This window comes from Antechinus flavipes, chromosome 2 (genome assembly GCF_016432865.1).
Source record: "Antechinus flavipes isolate AdamAnt ecotype Samford, QLD, Australia chromosome 2, AdamAnt_v2, whole genome shotgun sequence".
Lineage (NCBI taxonomy): Eukaryota > Metazoa > Chordata > Mammalia > Dasyuromorphia > Dasyuridae > Antechinus > Antechinus flavipes.
Window position 1 is genome coordinate 658,932,749 of NC_067399.1, and position 21,980 is coordinate 658,954,728.

Here is a 21,980-nt window from a genome sequence, read left to right on the forward strand (position 1 = left end):
CAAACATGAAAAAGAAATTTACTAACAATGAAAAAGAAATTAAAGCAATTATTTGGAGCTATTTTGTCCAACTGTATATGACAATCTAGCCCAAATGGATATTTAGAAATATAAATTGCCCAGGTTAATAGAAGAGGAAAAACATTACTTAAATAGTCTCATTTTAGAAAAAAAAAATTAAACAAGTCATTAAGGAACTCCTTAAGAAACAATATTCAAGGCTAGATGAATTCACAAGTGAATTCTATAAAACATTTAAAGAAAAATTAATTCCAACACTATGTAAACTATTTGGAAAAATAGTAAAGGAGTACTGTCAAATTCCTTCAGTGACACAGGCATTGATGCCTGTATTGATACCTAAACCAAGAAAAGTCAAAACAGAGAAAGAAAATTACAGACCAATCTCCCTAAAGAATATTGATGCAAAGATTTTAAATAACATATTAGCAAAAATTACAGCATTATGAACAAGGGGGATTTATACCATGAAGGCAAGAAGGATTTATATCAAGAAAACTATTACCATAATTGACCATATCAATAACAAAACCAACAAAAATCATATAATAATCTCAGCAGATGCAGTAAAAGCTTTTGACAACATACGGCACCTATTCCTATTTAAAAAAATACACTAGAGAACATAGGGATAAAGGGAGCTCTTTTTAAAATAATAAGCAATATATATCTAATATATATCAAAGAAGCAAGCATTCTTTGTAATGGAGAGAAGGTGGATACATTCCAAGTAAGATCATAAGTAAAAGAAGTATGCCCATTATCACCACTATTATTCAGCACTGTACTAGAAATGTTGGCTTTCACAATAAGAAAAGAAAAAGAAATTAAAGAAATTAGAATAGGCAATGAGGAAATAAAACTATCATTCTTTGCAGATGATATGATGATTATATTTAGAGAATCCTAGAAAATCATCTGAAAACTTACTGGAAACAATTCATAAGTTTAACAAAGTTTCAGGATATAAAATAAACCCACACAAATCATCAGTATTTGAATATATTACTGACAAAACCCATCAGCAAGAGATAAAAAGAGAAATTCCACTTAAAATTACTATAGACACAATAAAATACTTGGAGGTATACTGCCAAAACAAACTCAAGAACTATATAAATATAATAACAAAGCACTTCTCACACAAATAAAATAAAAGCTAAACAATTGGGAAAATATCAATTACTCATGGATAGGCTGAGCTAATATAATAAAAATGATAATTTTGCCTAAATTGCTCTAGTCATTAAGTGTCATGTCAATCAAACTGCCAAAATTATTTTAGAGAACTAGAAAAATAATAATAAAATTCATCTGGAAGAACAAAAAGTCAATAATATCAAGGGAAATAATGGGGAAAAATAAAAAGGATGGTGGCTTAACAGTACCAGATCTAATATTATCTTATAAAGCAGCTGATATCAAAACCATTTGGTACCAACTAAGAAACAGAGTGGCAGATCAGAGGAAAGATTAAACACACATGACACAATTATCAAGGCCTATAGCATTCTATTATTTGAAAAAACCCCAAACTCCAGTTTCTAGAATAAGAACTTATTATTTGACAAAAATCGCCAGGAGAACTGGAAAATATTATATCATAAATTTGGCATAGATCTATATCTCACAGCTCATACCAAAATATGGTCGAAATGGATAAATGATTTGAGCATAAAGAATGATACCATAAATAATTTAAGAGAACAAAGGATAATTTACATATCAGATCTTTGAAGAAGAGAGGAATTTATAACCAAACAAGAAGTAGAGAACATTATGAAATGCAAAATGGACAACTTTGATTAAATTAAATTAAGAACTTTTTGCATAAACAAAACCAGAAACTAGATTTAAAGTACAAAGCTGGGGAAAATGTTTACAGCCAGTGTTTCTGATAAAGGTCTCATTTCTAAGAACAGTGTCAAATTTATATGAATACAAGTCATTCTCCAAGTGAAATATTGTCAAAGGATATTAATAGACAATTTTCAGATGATGAAAATAAAACCATCTATAGTTATATGAAAAATGCCCTCAATTACTAGTGATTAGAGAAATGCAAATTAAAACAAGTTTGAGGTACCGCCTGATACCTATCAGATTGGCTAAAATGACAGGAAAAGATAATAATAAATGTTGGAGAGAATGTGGGGAAAACTGGGACCGTAATGCATTATTGGAAGAGTTGTACAATAATACCATTCTGTAAAGCAATTTGGAACTTTGCCCAAAGGACTGTAAAATTGTGCATATCCTTTAACTCGAGCAGTGCCTTTACTAAGTCTGTATATCAAGGAAATAATAAAGGAGGATAAAGGACTCACACATGCAAAAATGTTTATAGCACCCCATTTTGTGGTAGCAAAGAGTTGGAAAATTAATAGATGCCCATCAACAGGAGAATGGCTGAACAAGTTGTGGTATATGAAGGTAATGAAATATTTTTGTTCTATAAAAATGATGAACAAGCTGAGTTTAGAAAGGCCTGGAAAGATTTACATGAACAGATTTTCAGTGAAACAAACAGAGCATCGAATACATTGGATACTGTAACAGCAAGAACATATGATGACCGATTATGAAATATTTGGTTCTTCTCAATGGTTCGGTGATCCAAGACAATCCCAATAAACTTTGGGTAGAAAATGTCATCTGCATGCAGAAAAAGAACTATGGAGACTGAATTTAAATCAACACATGCTATGTTCAATTATTTTTTCTGTTTTTTTTATCTCTGCCATAGTTTTTCTATTTTGCTCTGTTTTTTCTCTCCCAATGTGATTCATAAATAATAAATGTGCGTTAAAAGTTAAAAATAATATGGCAGAGGAATATCATAGAATTATACATTTAAAACTGTCAGGGACCACAAAAGCCATTGAGGTCAATGGCAGTAGCAACAATAGCAGTGATAGTAAAAAGGATTTACATAGTATATCTAAAGAAACAAAGACTGGCCCTAATGGAGACAAACTGTAATGTTCTTCTCTAAATTGTAATCTTTGCTGGGAACAGGTTTCTTGGGGAGCTTCTGGGAGCAGCTCAGTGTAATAATCATCCCACATGCAGCCAGGAGTTAAAGTCCAAATCCTTTATTGTCTCTTCCAAAATCTTATCTCCTTCACTTGGGGTTTGGCTAGTTTTCTGGAAGCCTTCCGGATCTTGGTTTCAGTGTTCTCCACAGGACAACCTGCCACCACTTCTCTGTCTTCCTTTGTTCTGCCCAACTGCTGTCTCTGGCTTATGAATCTCCCGGAGTCAATCCTGGTTGAGGCTCATACCTTATATATGTTCTCTTAAAGGTATGAATCTTGTGGAAGTGTAGTAGTACTAAGTACATCTAGAGAACTGTTAAACACCCTGCTAAACAATCATTGTCTCTATCAATTCCACTGATTTAGCACCTTGTAAGAAGGCTAACGAAATTCAAAACCTTTTGTTGCTTTTCCTCCACTCTGGATAACATAGCTAACATGGTTTCACATCAGTTATTTTTTTTTAAATTTCCAACCTTTTTAAGCTATATATTTCATTTAGGACTTATTATCATAAAATATTTCTTTCCAAAAGGAAAAAAAAAAAGCAACAAATGTCTTTACTATGAATTGATTACAAGTTAGACTTGTTTGAAATTTTTGACGTTTTCACATATATCAGTCACCATGGCTTTTGTATTTATACAGAAACTTCCAAGTGTTTATACTTAGATACTGATTGAGTAGTTCCTCAAGAATTGTTAAAGTATCCAATTGTGGTCTAATTATCCCTCCTATTACATTAGTACTGTCAGCTTCATAGTTCATTCTCATGTATTGTTGTTGACATTGTAAATTAGTTGTTTGGTGTCTTTTATTCTCAAAGAAGAATAAAATAACATCACTTCATTGGAGTAAAGGTACAATGTGCCAACTTTGGCTGATCAGATCAATAGGGGCTTTGAAGACTCTGTCACATATAGGGCATAAATAGCTTATTTATAAACTCCTGAGAAACAAAGGTTTCTACATTTGTGCATCTTATGTTTTTTTTTTTTAAATAAAGGTTTCTACATTTGTGCATCTTATGTTTTTTTAACTATGCAATTCTGCTTTGCTCATAGAACACATCTTTTTTAATGAGGGCACCTCACTCTGGGAGGTGTTATTTTAGTATTTTAGAGAGATGTATATTTGACATTCTAACAAATAGCCAGTCCATGGGACTGAAACTCACTGCACTAGAGTTTGAATTCCTGGTGGTATAGATCAAGAAAGGACTTCAGTGTTTCATACCTTAACTTACCAGATGATCTTCAAAATCTTCCTAAGACAATTCAAATGGAAGTGATTCAGTTTCATGACATGGTGTCAGTAGTCAGCCCAATGGCTCGTAGATCTTCATTTTAGTAGGCATTCTAATACCTCTTCGCTCTCACACTTTGCTTTCAAGTCTTCCAAACATTTAACTAGCTTTGTCCATGTGTGAGTGCATTATCTAGGGAGAAAGTACCCTGCCAAGGTAAAACTCTCCCTCTACTTTAGTCTTGGTTTGTAGTCTTTTCAGTTTAAATAATTTACCATCAGAGTAGTTGCTGACCTTGGTGGTACGTCTAGTGCTCTTTGTATTGTTTGGCATTGTAAGGCTGAGGAGGCTGGTGAGGAACAACACCTCTGGAATGCCTAAGACTGTTCTAACATTAAAGCTATAGAATTTTCCCTTTCAGCTATTATCTTACTTGTTGATCTTAGCACCAAATGTTAAATTTTAGTGTTTTTGGAGATAATACCCAGAGCTGTATTTCTAGACTAGTGTCTCTCTTCTGTGCAATAGACCTAGACATTTAAAAAATGCCAAGGTCATCCACTGCATCCCAGATCATCATCAGTTGTCTCGATTTTTGTCTTGCCACTAGACTTTGATGATTCGAGCATAAGGCTGATGACTGCACAATTCTGCCTTACTTAAATCCAGTGCAAGGACAAGTCAGAATATCATCCATGATCCTTGGTCTTTGAAAACAAGGGCCCAAAACTAACTATATCCACATCATCAATTGCCTCTAGAATATCTCAAGCTGGATGTTTCCAGCTATCTCACATTCAACTTGTCCAAAGTAGAAGATGTTATTTTATCCCCAAATCCTCCCTGGTTTAAAATTGTTGTTATTGTTGAGGAAAACATCATCCCTGCCATCTTTTATTTCTCATTCTTCCTGACTCCACATAGATCCAAGCTGTTCTCTAATTTTGTCATTTCTCCTTTAACAACATTTTTGGTATGGATCTACTTCTTTTTACTCACGAATCCACAATCCTAGTTAAGCTGCTCATGATAGTCCATCTAGAAAACAGCAATAATCTCTTCCTCCTTAGTCTTTCTGCCTCAATTCCCTTCCCAATGTAATCCATAAACTGCTGAGGTTTTTCTAAAGCATAGTTTTGACCATGTCGCATTCCTGCATAAGGAGTTCCAGTGACTTGTGTGATTAAACAAAAAATGCTATATTGTTTGACATTTAAAGCTTTTTTATAAACTGATCTCTCCCTACCTTGTCTAGCCTTTTTACACCTTATTCACCTGTATGCCTTGATACTCAGCTACACTCAACTGTTTCAAGATCCTTTTCCATCTCCCCTCTCTTTCCTTTTTAATTTGGCCTTCCCCAATGCCTGGGGTACTTGAACCTTTTTTTTCCTTTTAGTTTTCTTGATTTCCTTCAGGAATCAGTTCACATCCCAGTTTCTGCAGAACTTTCTGATCTCCCCAATTGTCATTTTCTTCCTTTCTGAAATTGTTTTCCAACTACATACTTTCTACGGGGAATGGGGGAAGACATTTATATAAAACTTACTATATGCCAGGTACTATGCTAAATACTTTTACATGTATTTTTCTGCTTGATCCTCACAACCACCTAGGAGATGTTATTATTATTTTTATTGTTTTCGCTGAGGCAATCGGGGTTAAGTGACTTGCCCAAGGTCACACAGCTAGGAAGTATTAAGTGTTTTAGACCAGATTTGAACTCAGGTCCTCCTGACTTCAAGGCTGGTGTTCTATCCACTGTGTCACCTAGCTTCCTGGGAGGTGTTATTACTAATCCTATTTAAAAATTAAAAAAACTGGGTGAAACAGAGACTAAGTGATCTGCCCAAGGTTACATAGCTAGTGTATGTTGAGATTTGAACTTAGATCTCTCTGGTTATATCTCTGGTTAGGTCTCAAAGTGTTCTATCACACTGCCTAGTTGACTTTATGTAGGTCCTTAACCAATAAGTCAATCAGTAAACATTTATGGAGTGCCTATTACCCATCAGGAATTAGGTTAAAAACTGAGTATATAAAGAAAAGAAAAAGATAGTTGCTGTTCAAAAGAAGCTTCCAGACTAAGATGTTTTAAAAAGCTTTGATCTTAATACATGCTACTCTAATTGAATCGATTCAATTTAGTCAAGTCATATCAACAAATGTTTATTAAGCGCTTACTGTATGCCAGACACTAAATTCTAAATGCTAAGAACAAATGCAATCAGGAAGATCAATAGTCCCTATTGTTGTGAGTCTTAGTGGTGGGCAGAAGGCAGAAGACAACCCATAAAAATGTTGAGAAGGGAGTGGAGAAGAGAGATCAAGAAAATATAATAGAAGAAATCCCAATATATATTCTGGAGAAAAATGAAGCATTATTTGTTTCTGTACTCTACATACAGAGAGGTCCTGATTGGAGCTGTCCAATCATTAAAAGGTGTAGAGTAGGGGCAGCTCAATGGCACACTACATAGAGCACTGGTCTGGAGTCAGGGTTTATGTTTATGTTTAACTTCAGACACGTAACATTTCCTAGCTGTGTGACTCTGGGCAAGTCCCTTAACCATTTGATTCACCAAAACAAAACATACAAAAAAGATAAAAAAAGACTTACATTTGAAGGTAAGTTTCTTGACAGCAGATACTATATTACTTTATTTTGTATCTCCAGCATTTCTACAGGATCTAAAACATATCACATGTACCTGGTATATAGTAGGTGCTTAATAAATACTCCTTCCCTCCTTTGTCCCTTCCTTTGTAAGTACTGAAGCATCAAGCAGCAACTAATTCCATCACACTCCAGAATGAGTTATATAAACTAGAGACATTATGATGATTATCGCTGGCAATCATCCCAATACCAACTTAACACAGGCTATCAATCCTTGGAAAATGTGACTCCTAGAGACCTTCTTAACAGAAAGCACTCTTCTTCCCTCCTCCTTTCACATTTGACAATAGCATTGTTTGGGCTGAGGGCTCTGCGGCCAAGCTGACACGTAGTTAATCATATGCTAGGTCCATTGTACATCTTCTTTGCTATTCAGTTTGGACATATTTTCTATAGCCCTTAATTTACTTTTGTCAAAGTATAGCTCAGTGGTTAAGTTGCTCCCTAGAGAATTTCCTTCATTCACAGAAAACCAATATTTTCATTTTCTTTTTAGTCATCTACACTTCTGAATTCTTAGAAACAAATAATGAATGTAGTATTAATGTTATATTTCTATGAAAGGGAGAGGTGAGAGTAGATTTAGTATAATGAGAAATAGACATGTGGTAATGGGACCAGAGGACATTTAAAATATATTTTAACAATATTTTGATAAGAAAATCCATCAAATAGGAGGAATTGGAAATGGACATGGGATTTCATCAGTGTGGGGAATTCTATGGTAGGAAGGGACCTTTCATCAAGACATATCATATCCTCTTATTCAAAGTCCCAGGGCATTCATAGGGCACTGGTAAGTGAAATGTTTTACCCTAAGTTACGCAAGCAGGATATATCAGGACCAGGATTTAGTGCTTGGCCTTCCTGGTCCTAAGACCTATTCTTTAGCCAATATGTCAGGCTATCTTTAAATCAGAGAGCATCTTGGTCATAAGTCCCTTTATAGCAATCAAATCCATTGATGTTGGAGATTTTTGATTTTAATATTTTTGATTTTATTAATATATTCATAAGCTTGAAAATAAGAGCAGAGGAATAAGGGTGGCAAAAGGAATAGGTCACATGAGGACTAATTTAAGAATTACTGATAGATTAATTATAAGGGGAATTGAATTAGAAGATGAATTGTATTATTAAGGAAAACATAGTAATTGTATTTAAGTACTTAAAGGACTAGCCAATGAGAAAGTCTTTCTTTACATATATATGTATATAATTACGTGTATGTATATTTACATATGTATATAGTATATATGTACATGTATATTTATGTGTATACACAATTATATGTGCATATGTAGTTATACATGTGTGCATATACACAGAAACATGCATGTATGTCTTCTTGTTATGTCATTTAGTCTGATACTTTGTGATTTTGTGTTGCATATTGTCCATGGGATTTTCTTGGCAAAAATAATGGAGTGATTTCCAATGTCTTTTCCAGTCAATTAAGGCAAACAGTGCTTAAGTGACTTGCTCAATGTCACACATGTAGTGTCTAGGTCCAGGGCTCTATCTGCTGAGCAACCTAACTGCTTCCATAAATATGCCTAAATGTGGGGAGTGGGGAGGGAGTATGAGAGAGAGAGAGAGACAGAGAGACAGAGAGACAGAGACAGAGAGAGACAGACAGAGAGAGAGACAGAGAGACAGAGACAGAGATAGAGAGACAGAGAGAGAGCACACTAAGAGTAATGAGCAGAAGTTGTGAAAAGGCAAATTTAGGATAAATGTAAAGCTCAACATCCCCCCCACACACACACTTTTCAGATGGAAACAACAATAGCCATCAAGAAAACAAATAACAAACATGAGGCCCAGGAGAGCTAAGAAGTTGACTGATATCACACAGATAATATAATAAATTAGAGACCTGCAACATTGACCCCAAGATTTCTGAAGACAAAATTTGATCTTTTTCTATAGTTCCTCTATGTCCCTTTCCAACTGATGATGGTTTCTGTTAGAAAGGAAGTCAATTGGCATATTTCTTTCTTTGAATTAATATTTTTTATTTTTACATAATCTGAATTTCTCCTAATATCTCTAGTTCCCTTCCAAAGAGCTACCTATTTGATATAGAATAGTTTTAAGAGAAGAAAAAAGAAAAAATATAAACAAAATCATTTCATATATGACCACGGTCATATATTGAGACAGAAATTACCCCAGAAGTGGACTTTCTTTTTCTGCAAAAGAATGTGGTGAAATATCCTCTGTCTTTTGTTCACGAAATATATGTTCATTCTTGCTATTTTTTTGCAATATCCACTTTTCATTGTATTGTGATTATTCTTTGCACTTAAATTATTCTGGTCATTGTCATACTTTTCTAGGCTTGATTACTTCACTATGTATATAATAACATATATATATATAGTTCCTTTCTATGATCATCATATTTATGTATATTTCTTATATTACATTATTATTATTTTTTTCTTTTATTTATTAAAGCTTTTTATTTACAAAACATATGCATAGTTTTTGTTTTTGTTTTTTTTTTTTTTTTTGCTGAGCTATTTGGGATTAAGTGGCTTGCCCAGGGTCACACAGCTAGGAAATGTTAAGTATCTGAGATCACATTTGAACTCAGGTCCTCCTGACTTCAGGGCTGGTGCTCTATCCACTGCGCCACCTAGCTGCCCCCTGCATGGGTAATTTTTCAACATTGACCCTTGCAAAACCTATTCCAAGTTTTCCCCTCCTTCCTCTCCCTTTCCTAGATGGCAGATAGTCCAATACATGTTAAATATGTTAAAATATATCACATTAGTATTCTTTTATATACACACACTATATATTTACCCATTCTTCAATCAACTTTGTTTTGCTTCTTTGGTTGCTCATTATTTGATATTAGCCATTCCTTTACTCTCAATATGGCAGCCATTCAGTCTAGTTTTAAGAGAATACATATCCACATAGAAAACATTTCCTAATGCTTCTTTCTTTACACACACTTGTTCCAAAATTGTGCATTTTAGTGAACACTCCAGTGTTTCTTTCCATCTTTAAAAAAATGTCTGTTCACTAAATCTATTTGTTTTGATTTTTGCATCATTCTGTTGGGCTCCTGTCTGTTGGCCCAGATTCCTGATTCACCTTGGTTACCAAAAAAAAAGTCTCCATCTGAAGTTCAACCAGAACAGTTCCTGTGGCATCTGTCACCAGCGATTCTTTAAGTTTCCAGCCTTCCTTTTCTTGGCTGCTTTGATCTCAGCTCAGTGGTGCATTTCACTGAAGTTACAGGACTGAGTCAAGTTTGTACCTGCAATTGGAGCAAAAAGTATCCCATGTGGTATTCCACATTTCTAGCTTCATTGGCAGTCAGCAGGTCATGCTAAAGTTTTCCTTTGACTTTTCACCTCCAGACATGTCTAAGAAACTGCCAGGGAAGGTTTCTTCTGAGAATCCCTTCCTTCTCTCTGTTAACTGGAGAAGAGAAGGAGAAAAATGACATTTATAGAGCACTTTGAGGTCCTTTGAAGACAACCAATAAAAATATGTTGTTATTCCCCATCCACAGTATAGCCCGTTTTCTTCTTTCTTGCTTTTGCTCTCATTCTCTGTCTTGTTCTCTCTGTGTCTCTCTTTGTGTGTGTGTGTGTGTGTGTGAATTTCTTGTGACCTTACATTTTAAATAAACTATTGAATTTTAACAGCCTCCATTTTGGTAAAGTGTCAAAAACTATGTTTAACATTTTGTTTGAGCATTATTATTCATGTTTATCATCCTCTTCAAAAGAAAGAAGAGTAGAGAGGGCTTATTTCTTTCTCATTCCATACTATCTAGTCAGTCTAATCCAATCAAGCCTTATTAATCACCTGCTATACATCAAATATTGTTTTGATTTTCTCCTTCATACAAAGAAAATATAGGAATGAATATTTATATTATGTATCAGGCTTTGTGACAGAATGTTTACAAATGTCATCTCATTTGATTCTCACCACAACCAAAGAAGTAGCTGCTATCATTTTCTACATTTTACAGTTGTGCAAACTGAGGCAAACAACATTTAACTGACTTACCCAGGGTTACACAACTAATAAGTAGTGGAAGCTGGATTTGAACTAGGATCTTTCTGACTTCATGCCAGAATTCCATTTATTGCACCAACAGCTTTATAAAATGAGAATCATAATAAGTTAGCTCACATAATAATCAAATGAGGAATATGAATAAAGCATTTTGCAAAGCATGATATGGCGTATTGGACAGAGTTGTCTTCATTCACTCTTTGTGCATGTCATACGTTGAATTGTGACTGGGAAAGTCACTTGAATCAGGAATGAATCAGGAAACATTTTAATAAATGGATCCTCACCAACTTGGTTAAAAAGTTTGTTCATCTAGGTCTTCTCTATCTCCCTGTCTTTATAACATTGTTATTATTGTTATTATTGTTTAATATTAGTATGTTAGATCTTAGAATTACAAAGACAGAAGTGAAATATTTCCTGTTCTGTGCTCTCCCCTCACCCCCTTCAATCTGAGCACACAGACACAAAAATTCTGGCTCTGAGCCCTGTGATCCTTGCAGTGATATACTAATATCCTGAAGGACAATCCTTCTCCCGCTACATAATTTTGCTTGATGACCTCAAAACCTGAAGTAAATTTCATTAATTTTTTCTGGGTACATGATTCCCATATCTATTTGTTCATGTTCTCTCACTGCCTATTGGTTATATCAAATTAAATAGAAATCTTAATTTCAATATATCCAAAAACTAAACTCCTTATCTTTCCATTAAACACTTCCTTCTTCCTAACTTTCCAATTACCATCAAAAGTACTACCATTGTCCCAGAGTTTTATAGGCTCACAACTTCATCTTTCACTCTCACCCCTATAGCTAATTATTTGCCAGTGAGTCTCATCTTCCCCATCTGTAAAAACAAGAGACTTGGATTTGATGATCACTGAATTCCTTTCCAAGTTTATACCTTTGATTCTATACAAAGAATTACTCAGGGCTCTGAGAGATGATAATTTATAAGACCACATATAAGGAGTATTTCAAAGGTAGGATTTGAATACAGGTCCTCCTTATCCCCAATGTCAGTTATCTATACATTCTGCTGAGTTTCCTTTACTAAAGCTTTTTATGTTACACTTTTCGCCACCCAAAAATGCATGGTATTAAGTGTGCACTTGATCTCCTGCTTTAGACTTGAACAAATTCTTAGAATAAATAGTGAATCATATATAGTGAATATTGGGTGAGGCGAGTAATAAATAGCTGAGGTTTATAAGAAACAGATCATAGGACAATAACTTGATAGCCTTCCCTGGCAAAATGACAAGATGAGGGAAAAGGAATTTGTTGGACATAAATAATTCAGATGCTACAGAGCTGATGATATATTAGGGATGGAAATTGGAAAGGTGATGTCTTAAAGGGAGAACCCCCAGAGTAACTAATAATGAAATACCCAATTGGGTCAGGACTCCAAAGTGGAGAACTGATCCCATTAATTCTCATGAAGAGAGAGTAAATTGTACTGTGATCCTATCAGCTGACAGTTCCAGCAAAGAAGGACTACAGAGAGATCATAGGAGAGATGAAAATTCCTCAGCATGCTGGAGGTCTCAGAGGAACGGCAAAATTAATATCAGATAAGAGTCAGCTTAAATAAATGTAAAAGATCCTGCCACAGCAGGGAAGTCCATCCAAGTACAAGGGGAACACTGTTTAAAGATCCATGAGATGAGGACATTAGTGGGTTAGAAATTGGGTTGTTATTTTGGCAATGATTGTAACTCGGCTTCCTTAGGTGTGTCACTGGGGGGAAAAGGCTCAAGACGATGACAAAAACAAGTGGAGGGCTGGATATACAGGGCAGGCCCCCCAGGAAGCTGGAGTAAACTTACCGAACGGAACGCATACCAACTATCATCCATTTTACTTGTCTGCATGAGAGAAAAAATACCTAAGGACATTGGAAGCCTCTTTGGTCATTTCATGTAGGTTCCCATTATTCGTACATTTATTGGGAATATAGCTCAGGAACTTAATAGCAAAGGATTATGATGTGAAGTATATCACCATTGCTGCTAATGGCCTCCACTTCCCTTGTACTAACTTTCTATGTATCTTATAAATCATGTTGCCTCCTTCATTAGGGGACAGGCAACTTCTGCGGGGGGCCAATTTTTAATTAAAATTATTATTATTATTAATATTACTGCATTTTTGCATCTAAAGCATTTAGTTCACTGTCAGACTCAGTATATGCTTATTAGGGGGAAACGACTCAGTGCACAGAATCTGGAGGCGGGAAATTCGGAGTTGAAATCTGGTTTCAGACACTTAACACTTTCAAGTTGTGTGACTCTGGGCAAGTCACTTAACCCTGACTCACCAAAAAATAAATAAATAAATAAATAAAAAAGGAAAAGAAAATGAAATGTCTTGTCACAAACAGTATGGCTTCATGAGATCAAAGAGAATCAGATATGAGTGAACCACAATATATGCTTAATAAACACTTATTGAATGACTGAATAATGCACAAATGGAAAACACATGGATATTGAATTGTTACAACTTATGTCCTTTGGATTCACTGGGGGAAGTATACTAAGTGTGTTCTGGGTAGATGTATAGTGTTTTTAAATAAGTATGAAGAGACAAATTTAAATTCCATATAAGGAAAACAATCCTGTTAATTAGAATTATCCCAAGTGAAATAGATCATCTTGGGAGATAGTATGTTCCTTTCAAAAGAAGAAAATCTTTAAGTGGAAGATGAACAATCATTTGACAAAGATGTTACAGAGGAAATTTCTTCTCAAAGAAGAAAATGTTGGTTTTGATGACTGCTGAGTTTTTTTTTTCTTAGCATTTGAGCTGAGTAAATCTCTAGAATTAGGAAACCATGTTCTAACCATGTTCTAGGACTAATTTATTAAGGAAAATAGGTAATATAAAAATGGGTACCTGATTTGGACTAGTGGAGAAATGTAAATAAAGACTTGAGATTATAAAATCATATCATAGGGACTGAGAAGAACATCAAGATCAATTCACCCGTCTTATAAATGAGGAAACTGAAGTGCAAACCAGAAGTGGTTGAGGGATCATTTCAACCTATGTCTCCTCTGTCTAAATCCAATGCTTTTTTTCACTTAATTGCTCTGATTTTATGTGACTTTCTCAGCGAATATCTTATCAGCAAAGCTGACTGCTCCAACAATATGCTATTCGAGCTTTTTCTTAGTTTGGATCTCAATCTGTATCATATATAAATAGCCCCATTTTTCCCTCTTTGTATCTTTCATCTCTGATGTTTCATCCAGGCATGGAGACCATCCTATGCCATCTGAAAACAAGCTCCTACAAGTTCTCCCTTAGTTCTTCCTGGATACAGATCTAGAGATAGAAGAAAAAAAAAACGTATGCCCTCTGAGAATTCACTAGTTAGTCTGGAATAGGTTCATCAACAAGAGTGGATAAATTAGTCTTAAAGACTATTATTTGCAAACTGCAGTGGTGAAAGATATAATCATAATAATAAAAGCACTGAACAATTCATTGGCATGTCCAAAGTCTAAGTGGCATTGAATATTATTGATTCTATAATTAGGGGGGAAAAGCTTTGTGTAAATAACAAAAAAATATATATCATAATGGTTTAACAACTGATTCTATTTTTCTTACGTTTGTCATGTTCTTGAAATTTTTTATCAGTTCCATAAATAATGCTTAGTGAAATAAATGCTCTCCTATTCCATCTGATTGTTATTTTTATTTTCCTTATTTTTGGTCTTCAGGATTTGGCAATCTTTTAGAAGCTGTGCTTAATAGAAGAGTTTCATTTTTCAATTGTGGTATTTTCTTTTTCTAGACTCCTGAGGAGCTAGAAGATATTTCAGATCTGGAAGAAGATCATGATGTTCGCAGTCACACGAGTGTTCAGACAGAAGGGAAGACAGACAGGGTAGGTGTCTTTGAAAAAAGGATGAAAGCCTCTGTTATGCTGGGCTTTTGAAGAAAGGTAACTCATAAAATCCTAGTTGGACATAGTTGCTATTTGCAGCAGTAGAAGAAAGCTATTTTTTTAAAAAGATAAAACAATAAAAATGGGTTGTGTTCTTGAATAGCTCATAAAAAGATTTTGCATTCTCTCACCTGACTAGTTAGGGCTAAGGAACTGAAAAAAAGGGGGAGGGAAATCATTCATCCCTTTGTTTATCACTAAAACTCATAGAGAAGCTATTTTGAATAAATCAGTGAATCCACTGAAACTTCCTTTCATTCCTTGCATGATTACAAGAGAATATCAAACTGAAATATGTACTTGTTTGTTTGGCTTCAGAAAGCCCAAACAGATGAAATTATAACTCTGTTCAAGGTGATACAGAAAAAAATATCAGTATAAAAGCATCACCTTTCTGTCTTAACTTCAGAATGATAAAATGGTTTTTCAGTTTCCTTAACCTTAAGACTAGGACTATATTTGTCTTTTCATTACATGTCTACTTTGAGATTAGTCTCTCTAAAAAAAGATGGGAAGATGAGTGATAATTTGGTGTGTGGTTGAATGATATAACACCAAGAGAACAGAATAATGTTAGAATAGTAATAGAAGTGAATTATAGCATCAATTCTCATTCATGTATTATGTTGTTATTATTTTTGTTGAGTCATTTCAATCACATCTAACTCTCTGTGATACCATTTGGGGCTTTCTTGGCAAAGATACTGGAGTGGTTTTCCATGTCCTTAATGAACTAGAATTCATTTTACAGATGAGAAAAGTAAAGGAAACAGGATGAAGTGACTTGCCCAAAGTCACATAGTAAGTGTCTGAGATTGGATTTGAATTCAGGTTCTAATGTTCAGTTAATGAGCATTTATTAATGCCTCTTTGTTTATCTTCATGATCATCTGCTGTATTCCAGTCGCTGCCACTTACTGGAAAAACCAGCACCAACTCTTATGAATCAGAGCCGTTGTTAGTTAAGCTTTCACCCTATGAAGACCAACCATATTCTCCCCATGTTGAAGCACATACACTTTTCCACTCTTGCTTTGGAAACAGTAATCCAATAAACAATACCATTCTTGGAAAGAGGCCACTAATAAATTGATCTAGCGCCCCAATCACTGAATTTGTTACTTTGGTCTATGTTTTTTGTTTTTAATTCTTATCTTTACCAACGAGAATGTAAACTCTTGGAGGACAAGGATGGTCTTGTTTTTGCACCCATAGCTTCTGTGCTTAGCATAACTCTTTGTTAACTAATAAGCTTATTCAAAAATAATCATTCATTTATGCTTTCAATGCTAGGGAGATGGTGTGGGAATAGGTGATGGAGAACTAGCTTTTGAATCAGGAAAAATGAATTTTTAATACTGCCTCTGATTCAGATTGTTGGTAGAACCTGGGCAAGTCACAAAATTTTTATTTATCACAGGCACCTTACAAGGTGCAGGATATGTTGGAAGCTGGGGGGGAAGAATGAGTTTCCTCACAAGGAGTTCCTTTATGTTAATTAGATCACAGGTCTAGTCCATCTGTCTCTCCATATGCTGAAAAAAAAAAATTAGCGAGAGTACAATCTCTCAAAGAATTTTCATTTTATTACAATATTTACATTCTTTCACAATTCTGGTGTTTTTCTTTCTTTTTTGGAAAGGTAGAAAGGTGAAAGTTTACACATAGAAAAATATAATAGATTTGCAAAGTCTGTCTATTGGGTTGATTCTTGTATTTAGTGTGGCTCAAAGGAGTTGCTTGAAAAGAGAGAGGAGCAATTGCATTATGTTATGTCTGGAAGGAATCTAGAACATGTAAGAGGTAAAGGTGAGGCAGATCTGCATTCTAGGCATATCCATGTAAAGATTTAGAATTGTAAAATAGCAAATAGTAGGTAAATGTATTTGCAATAATTATTGTGTATTCATATATATATATGAATAGGTATGTATAGACATGTTTAGATCTATATATATAAAACATGTATGCTTTTCTCACTGTATGACATTGCTGAAGAAATCCCCTTGGAACACAGATTCCTTTGGTTTTGAAGTAAGCAGAGATCTGAATTCAAATGTGATCTCTCCTAGTTAGTTGCTAATCACGGGGCCATAGGGATACTCTTTCCTCTCTCCAAGGTTCTGCTGTCTCCTTGTAATGAAGGATGGTAAGACCTGCAGCACCTCCCATTGACAGAGATTGTAGAGAGACAGGCAAAATCCATAGAGCACTTACAATCAACCTTAGGGACTTCAGAGAAAGTGACTTAGTTTTGATGAGATGCACACAGAGATAGTATAAGTCTATGGTTTAAAAAAGTCTTTAATAACATTGACTTTATTCTTTGGCCCCACCTGAAAATCATGATATTAAAACATTTTTTTTAAGTGGGAAAGACTTAAGCACATCATCTTGAGTTGTCTTTGCTTTATCTCATCTCCTAGGAGCTCCTTAAATCTAGAAGTCTTTTGGTCAGAGTTGTGTAGCCAGTACAGATAAATGTCTATTCCCAGAAAAACCTGCTGTTCACTTAGATTCTTCTAGTCATTTTTATATCCAGATATAAAAATCTTTTTTATCCAGATTAAAAAAATACATGGCAAATGGACATTTTTTAAAATCCACAAGCTTTCTCATTTCTTCAAATTGTGATTATTTAAGTTAATGAATGAGAACAACTGGATCAAGAGGAAAAAAAAAGTTCTAGTGAATAAATAAGATAATGAATAAGTGAATAAGTCAGGAAGGACTGGGTTTGAAGGTTGCTTCTGATATGTAGTAAATGTGTAACTCTGTGCAAATCATTTTTCCTCCGAGTTTCAGTTATCTTACATGTAAAATGAATATAGCAGTATCTACCTCTCAAGATAATTCTGTGTTCTTTATGTAAACAAAACACTGTACATACAATGCTCTGTAAATCTTAAAGTGTGATATGTGTTAGGACCAGAACCTTACTTTTTGGATTAAATAAAACATCTATTTCTGTTATGATATTCTCTCCATCCAACTAAGATTAGGAAAAAAATAGAGATGGAGAGGAAAGGGGAAGTGGAGGAAGGAGTTCTAAGTTTCCCAGAATAAGAAATTGGGACTATTGGTAAAAGGTCAAGTTCTACTTGCTGCTCACTCTTTCTCTTCCCCATTTCCCATCCCTGAACCCATTTCCAAGTGCCCTGCATATGCTTTTGTAGGGGTGTGCAAGGGAGGGGGAAGTGGGCACAACTCAGCAATGAATTTGAAATATATGTGCAACGTATAATACATGTGTATCTCTTCTCTCCAGGCAGGAGTAGGGACAGGGGAAAAGTTAACGACTAAATAGTGATCAGAGGAAAAGACATCTGTGGCCACAGACACTGTCTTTGGGAACATTCTGGTTACTACAGGCTTGCTCTCTGGGGAAACACATCTTGTCTCAGAACACTGAGAAGAAAAGCTACTTGTGGCTGGAGACACACTCTCTGAGAATACTCAGGAGATAAGACATTTGTGTTTGAGATAAATGTCCTCAGAACATTCTGCTTACTGCAGGCTTGTTCTCTGTGGAAATATATCTAGTCTCAGAACACTCAAAGAACAAGATATTTGGGGTTGGAGACACAGACTCTTAGAACATTCTGGTTACTACATATCCTAGAAATCCAAGAACCAGAAAGTAAAAGAAAAATTGAAAAAATCTGGTGGTCATCACCTGAAAGAGATTCCAAAATGCAAATTCAGAGAAATATTGTAGCCCAATTCCAGATGCCCTAGGTCAAAGAGAAAATACTTCAAGAAGCCAAAAAATAATGTCAGATACCATCTAGCCATCATCAAGATCGTACGTGATTTAGAAGCTATTATGTTGATAGAGAAGGCTTGAAATATGAAATTCTAAAAGACAAAAAATTACACAACCTGGGATTATAATTATAATTTATAATTATAAATAATGTAAGGGCAACTAGATGATGCAGTGGATAGAGCATTGGGACTGAAGTCAGGAGGACTTGAGTTCAAATCTGAGCTCAGACACTTTAGCCTTCCTAGCTGTGTGAGCAAGTCACTTAATCCCAATTCACATACACACAAACATTCAACCACATACTAATCTCTCCCCCCCCCCAAAAAAAACAACAAAAAAGTAAAAAAGAGAAATAGTTCCTCCTCCCAAGTAGCTACTGCTCTCTCTATTAAAAAAAAAAAAAAAAACAAAACAACAGAATAACCTACCCAGTAAATCATTCAAGACAAAAAAAAAAATGGATATTTGATGAAAAGACCAGAGCTGAATGGAAAATTTTACTTTGTTTTACAAGACTGAAGAAAAACACAAAAAGGCAATGAGATGCCCATACCAATTCAAGAGGCTAAATCAAAACAAAATTATTCCCCTCTTTCCTTAGAAGCTAACTTTCCAAAGACAGGGAATGTTCCCTTCTGCTTGTATCCAAGCCTAGTAAGTGACAGATCCTTGGATTTGTCCTTTGGATTGGATTTGGAGCCAATAAAACCTGGGTCTTGTAAGTCACAGACCCATCTGAGCTTAGCTTCTCTAAGTGGACAACCTGTCCCCGAGGCCACCCAAAGATTATTGTCATGAGCCCAAATATAACCAAAATGCTGTTTTTTTCTGATGCCCAGTCTGTCTCTGAGAGGCCTAAGGATCTGAAACTAAAAAGGGCCAGTGCCCACCACCCCTTTGACAGCATAAGCCCAAGGACCCAGCCATCACTACAATCCAGTTAGTCTATGACCAGTCTATTGACCCAAGGGATTGTGTTTTCTTCAAGGAGAATGCCTGACATTCTTGGGATGAGGACCCAATAGAGTATGTAGTGATAGTAGCCCCTGGCACCCAACATTGCTTCTGAAGTCTCTATATCCATGTGGGTGCTCTGACCCATGTAGTCTGAGGGGGGAAAAGAAAATTACTTGATTTTGGTCCATATATTCCACTCTTTCATCAGTGGCTATCAAAATGGCTACTGACTAAGCACCCAGATAGATATATCAACCCTTCTCATCCATGTAACTTTTTAAATATTAGGATGATCTCTAAAAGGACAAAACACAATTCCTAAATTACCTTGATAGTTCACTGACTCTTTAGAGTTTCTTTTTTTTCTTTATTTAAATAATAGCTTCTTATTTTCAAAATACATGCAAAGATAGTTTTCAATATTCACCCTTGCAAAACCTTGTATTCCAGAGTTTTCTCCCTATCCCCCTTTTCCTTCCCCTAAACAGCAATTAATCCAACCTAGATTAAACATGTACAATTCTTTCAGAGCTACTTTTGCAGAAACCTGTATCTAACTTAGTGGGGAGTACCTCTGAAGCCAGCCTGGCTGACCATTAAGGGACGACTACCCAGTGCATTATACTTACACTTATAGCCTTTATACCTTGGTATGTTCTACAATATTCTATTTTTTTAAGGATATCAGGATTAAGTAACTTGCTCAGGGTCACACAGCTATTAAGTGTCTGAGGCTGGATTTGAATTCAGTACCTCCTATCTTTAAGACCAACCCTCTCTCCTATGTGGCACCTACTTGTCTCTCCCCCAGAATTCCAAATTTTAAAGACAAAGCTGAAAAAAGCACTGAACTTGGAGCCACAGGACCTGTTCACTTTCTTGTTCTGTGGGAAACCATGAGTAAGTTACTTAAAGCCTCAGTTTTCTTATCTATAAAAGGAGGCCAATGGTATACATCACTTCTGAAGTCCATTTTAGCTGTAGATTTATGATCATATGATTTATGAAACTATGAGACTTGGAGAACTTCCTAGGCAAGGCATCAGAAGCAAACTTTATTTAAAAATATCTGCAATAAAATATATATTTAAATTTTTCTTTTTTCTTTCAAAAACAATTAAGAAGTTAACAAAGATCAATAAACATATGTTGATATAAACCTGCTGAGACATAAAAACAACTGATGTAAATCCAACTCTGAAACATAATTTACAGAATTAAAATAAAAAGAGACTTGGGGAAATTTTGACTTTTTTAATGGTGAAGTTGAACAATTATACTTTAAATGTTGTTAATGCCTAAATTAATTTATAGGTTCAATGCCATAACAATCAGAACAGCAAAAAATTACTTTTTATAATAAACTTTATCTAGAGGAATAAATGATAAAGAATCCCATGAAAAGCATGAACAAAAAGGAAAAAAAAATAAAATGAGTGTCTGGTAATATTCAAAATTCAAACTATGCTACAAAAGAGATATTATCAGTAAAGGACTTACTTTTTCTAAGAATGAGAGAATTCTCATGTAACTTTTTGAGGCAAGCAGGTTTTGTTTTTAACATTTCATTATAACCAGGTCCTTTTCCTTTTTAATATGAGATTATTTAAGATTTCTCTTTCCTTGTCTTTTTATTTAGGTATTTTATTTTTTTATCCGTGTTTCTATTGTTTTTTGAGTTTTATGCTTTGCTGACAAATTGGTTTGTATAATAGACATTATTTGATTATTAAGTTATTATTTGTATCTTTTCATTAGAGATTTTACTTCATTCAGCTTTTCATTTTACTTCTTTGTTGTCCTTTCTTCCTTAAAAAAAGGATTGGCTAAATTTTATCAGTTTTTTATTATTTTCAAAAAAGCAGTTATTTGTGTACAGTAGTATACCATAATTGAAAAAAACCTATTTCTCCTCTAATTTTCAAGTCCAATATATTTTCACTGCACTGATTTGTCCTGTGACTATAATAGCAAACATGAAAAATCAGGAATTATGCTTTTTCATTTCCTTATTCCTGAAAGACTCTGGCAGTTCACTCACAAGAGAGGGAGCAGGTTGAGAGAAGTACCTTGTAGAATAGATTTGGGAGCAGTACCTGGTTAGAGATGGGAATACTGAAACAGGAGCCAATCATCATGGCCCAGAATTTTGGAGAAAAACAAATCAGGGAACCAAAGACAAATGAAGTAAATAGATAATAGAAGGAAAATTACATAAGTCTGTGCATCATGGGGATTATATATGTCCAAGTG

At 34.8% G+C, this 21,980-nt stretch overlaps 1 protein-coding gene across 2 annotated transcripts in view; it reads left to right on the forward strand.

Moving 5' to 3' along the window:
* Positions 1–21,980, forward strand: part of CTNNA3 (catenin alpha 3) — a 1,962,241-nt gene that overhangs the window by 1,698,429 nt on the left and 241,832 nt on the right. For both annotated transcript variants that reach the window (XM_051982587.1, XM_051982588.1), the window contains one exon: positions 14,849–14,941. In XM_051982587.1, coding sequence (XP_051838547.1) covers positions 14,849–14,941 — 93 coding nt within the window. The remainder of the gene's footprint in view (positions 1–14,848; positions 14,942–21,980) is intronic.